This window comes from Pinus tabuliformis, chromosome 4_1, assembly GCF_031772625.1.
Source record: "Pinus tabuliformis cultivar Carrire ecotype Pingquan chromosome 4_1, CPIR1, whole genome shotgun sequence".
Taxonomy (NCBI): Eukaryota; Viridiplantae; Streptophyta; class Pinopsida; order Pinales; family Pinaceae; genus Pinus; species Pinus tabuliformis.
This window is the reverse complement of record NC_142303.1, coordinates 259257005-259260513: the sequence shown is the minus strand read 5'-3', so window position 1 is coordinate 259260513 and position 3509 is coordinate 259257005. Positions and strand designations below refer to the sequence as shown.

The following is a 3509-nucleotide window of genomic DNA, read 5'->3' as shown; positions in this document are numbered from 1 at the left end:
AAAACTCCAAAAGGTCATAGTGAAAGACTATTCCATTTCTAATCAATGGATGACTATTCTTATGTGGTTTTAAATTGAATTTTAGAGATATAAAAATTATATTAAAAAATAAAAAGTTTAAAATTTATTTTACCAAGTCTTATATTAATTTAGAGTTTGTTACAACACTATGGTCCAATAGGGTAGCTTGTCAATACCACTTGCGCCAAAACCATAATTCATTTAAAATTAAAATATTTTATAATTTAGGGTTTGTTACAATACCATGGACCAATACAATACTATGGTTCAATATAGTACCTTATCAATACCACTTGACAGAAAACCATAATTCATTTAAAATTAAAATATTTTATGACTTAAAGTTTGTTATAATACCATGGACCAATACCACTGGCCAAAAACCATAATTCATATGAAATATGTAGGACCGAAATATGTAGGTCTTGGTCCTCTTCCTCCTTATATAAGCTTTAGCTTTAGCAGAAGCAGAGGCCATATTTCATTGTGACTAATCAGTATTTTCTTGATCAGGTGGTTGCTACAGGTTCAGCTTCTGTTTGATCTTGGTTTCTTGATCAGGTGGTTGCTACAGGTTCAGCTTGTGACTAATCAGTATTGAGCCCATATTTCATTGTGACTAATCAATATTTTCTTGATCAGGTGGTTGCTATAGCTTTATTTGCTTCAAAAAGATGTGTGGACCTGAAGCAAATCTCATTTCCCTCAACGGATCTCTGCGTGTAACTCCCAGGGATTTCGATACGTTGTTCATCAATGGTGGAGCTGTGTCGGAATCTTCAGGTGAGCTGCATTTTAGAAATTGCATTTTCTTCAGGTGAAATTGCTATTGCTTTGCAGGGTTTTCTTTTTTATGTTATTTTGACTCTGGTTGGGTTTTGAAGGTGGTGAAAATGAGGCGATTCCTCCTCTGAAGGATTTCGAAAAGTCCTCTGCCAAAAGCACCGGGAGGAAGAGGACAACTTCGTACAAAGGTATCAGGCGGCGTCCAAAGGGAAAATGGGCTGCGGAGATTCGAGATCCAAGCAAGGGCATTATGGTGTGGCTTGGAACGTTTAATACGGCAGAGGAGGCCGCCAAGGCGTATGATGCGGAGGCAAAAAAAATCAGAGGTGACAAAGCGAAACTCAACTTCCCGGACAACTCGTGTTCTGTAAAAGTGGACACTAGCCAGAAAATGTCAGGGATGAAAGTAAAGTCGTGTACAGAACAGCCTGTTTTTTTATTTGGTCGGAATATAAACAGCAAGGTAAAACCTTTATATTCACCAAAGCATGACTTATCAGAGGGTTACTCTCCTCTGCTAAGGGCTGAATATGACGCGACTCCTCCTTTGAAGGATTTCGAAAATTCCTCGGCCAAAGGCAGCGGGAGGAAGAGGAAAACTTTGTACAGAGGTCTCAGGCAGCGTCCATGGGGAAAATGGGCTGCGGAGATTCGAGATCCAAGAAAGGGCTTTATGGTTTGGCTTGGAACGTTTAATACGGCAGAGGAAGCCGCCAAGGCGTATGATGCAGAGGCTAAAAAGATCAGAGGAAAGAAAGCCAAGCTTAACTTTCCTGACCACTAAAATGGAAAATGGACACTAGCAGGAAAATGGACCGTAATGTAAAACCCAGTGCTCCATTTCGAATTGTCTCCCTTGGAATCAGACGTTGGGTTGTTAGAGCCATCAGGGAATTTGCTCATCCCAGGCTTATTATACGTACTTAACAAGCAGGCAGACTAGTGTTGCAGCCTATTTATAGCATTTACAGTCTTCTGAACTCGTGTTTTGGACTTCTTTGTTTATGTTTTATTATTCGCTTTCAGTAAAGTATATACCAAATGTGAAGATAGGATGTTGGAATTAAATTCAATTGTGGTAAAATGGTTGATGGTTTATATTCTTTTTAATGATTTGTGTTTATATTATTTCTAATCATTTGAGTAAGAGTAAATATATATAAAATAGGTTTTATAGATAATTGAAAATTAATAAATTGATCATTGATGGTATCAAAGTTAGTAGTCTGATCTATCATCTGTTATCACATATTTGGTTTTTTCTTTAATGTCTAACACAAAAAATTTAATTGTGAATTAGAGACTGCCATCTTACTGTATCAAAAGTATAGGGTTTTATCATTTATTGGCATCACACCTGGTCCATAAGTGAGTTTTAATTTAGAAGGTCATGTCATCTCCCTATTGAAGGTCGTGTCAAATTGCTATCATCTGTGTTTTAACATGACACATGGTGTTGTTTCACAAGAAAGAAACCATTGAGAATGGTCTTTATTTTTTTAATTGTGGATGCTCACTCATCCACTCTACTCTAGGAATAGATTTAGCACTCATTGCAAGCTAAATCTGATATTTCTTTCCCTTCCATTTCTTCATTTCTTCTTACATGGGCACTAATTTCCATAATGTCTCTTCTTCATATAATTGAGGCATGCCATATGGCTAAGATTTTAGTTACCATGGTCAGAAGAACACGTCTTTTCATCCTTACCCTTCTTAGGTTCTCTTTTCTTTTAGTGTTTCTACACCATTTGTAGGTCTTGAACTTCATCAATTTTTCTTTCCACCATTTCATGCCTTGTTTCTTCCTACATGAATGCATCCTAAAGCTTCTCAACAGCTAGTAAGTGTTTTCTAGCACATATACCTCATGCATAAGGTTTCCATGGCAAACATTGTAGTGTAATGGTCACCAACTCCTCATCATTGATATTCATACTCATGGTAGATAGTTGTTCTCTAAGTTTGATAATCAGCATTAGTTAATAAACCACTATCTTTTCATTGCTCATGCAAGTATGGCTATTCTATGCTTTAGGAGCAACTTTCAAGAAACAATAACACTCTAATACAGAGAATTAAACTGCCATAAGTCTCCTTTATTAATTTGTGGATTTCTATGAGGATCAAAGGATCAATAGACACTATATTTGTCCCTTAAAGTATTCTCTACAAACCTTCCTCATCCATTAGCATCTGTAATTATTTGAACATAACTTTTTGGTGATTTTTAGCACACACTTTTCACTTTTAGTGGTTTTATGACACATGCTGGTTAAGGAATTGTGGTTGTAATATAATTCAACCACAATTAGTTGGAGGTGCTACTCTAAACAATTAGTTGGTTTTCTTAGTTTGGGTTTCCAAAGTAAATCTTTGTGTAATATGTAATTGCCATTGTTTCTATTTTGTGTTTATTAAAAATCCTTCTATGTATTGCATTATTGTATAAGATTTAAAACTTGCACTTGGTATCAGAATCCCAGACACCTTTATGGCAAAGAGTTCCATTATTTTGGGTCCATGATAAATCTTGTTGCTATGGTTGGTGATTTTTGTGTTAGAAAATAATGGTGATTGGTTCACAAATAGAGATAGAGAAATTTAATGGGCAAATTTTTGAGTTCTCTAAACTGAAGATGGAATATCTTTGGGTAGTCAAAGATTAGTGGATTGTTGTAGATCTGGATACTACATTGATG

General features: G+C 35.9%; 1 protein-coding gene across 1 annotated transcript; it reads left to right on the top strand.

Annotated features, from left to right (window-relative positions):
• Window positions 1-695: 695 nt before the first annotated feature.
• LOC149175260 (uncharacterized) lies at window positions 696-1591 on the top strand. The gene is made up of 2 exons (XM_089421092.1): window positions 696-804; window positions 906-1591. The coding sequence occupies exons 1-2, from the start codon at window positions 696-698 to the stop codon at window positions 1589-1591; spliced, it is 795 nt and encodes a 264-aa protein (XP_089277218.1).
• Window positions 1592-3509: the final 1918 nt, after the last annotated feature.

Excerpts from the sequence above, each read along its gene's own strand:
- LOC149175260 (XM_089421092.1), top strand. The coding sequence starts at position 696 with ATGTGTGGACCTGAAGCAAATCTCATTTCCCTCAACGGATCTCTGCGT. Across the intron at positions 805-905 it reads AGCTGTGTCGGAATCTTCAG|GTGGTGAAAATGAGGCGATT; the intron begins GTGAGCTGCATT and ends TGGGTTTTGAAG.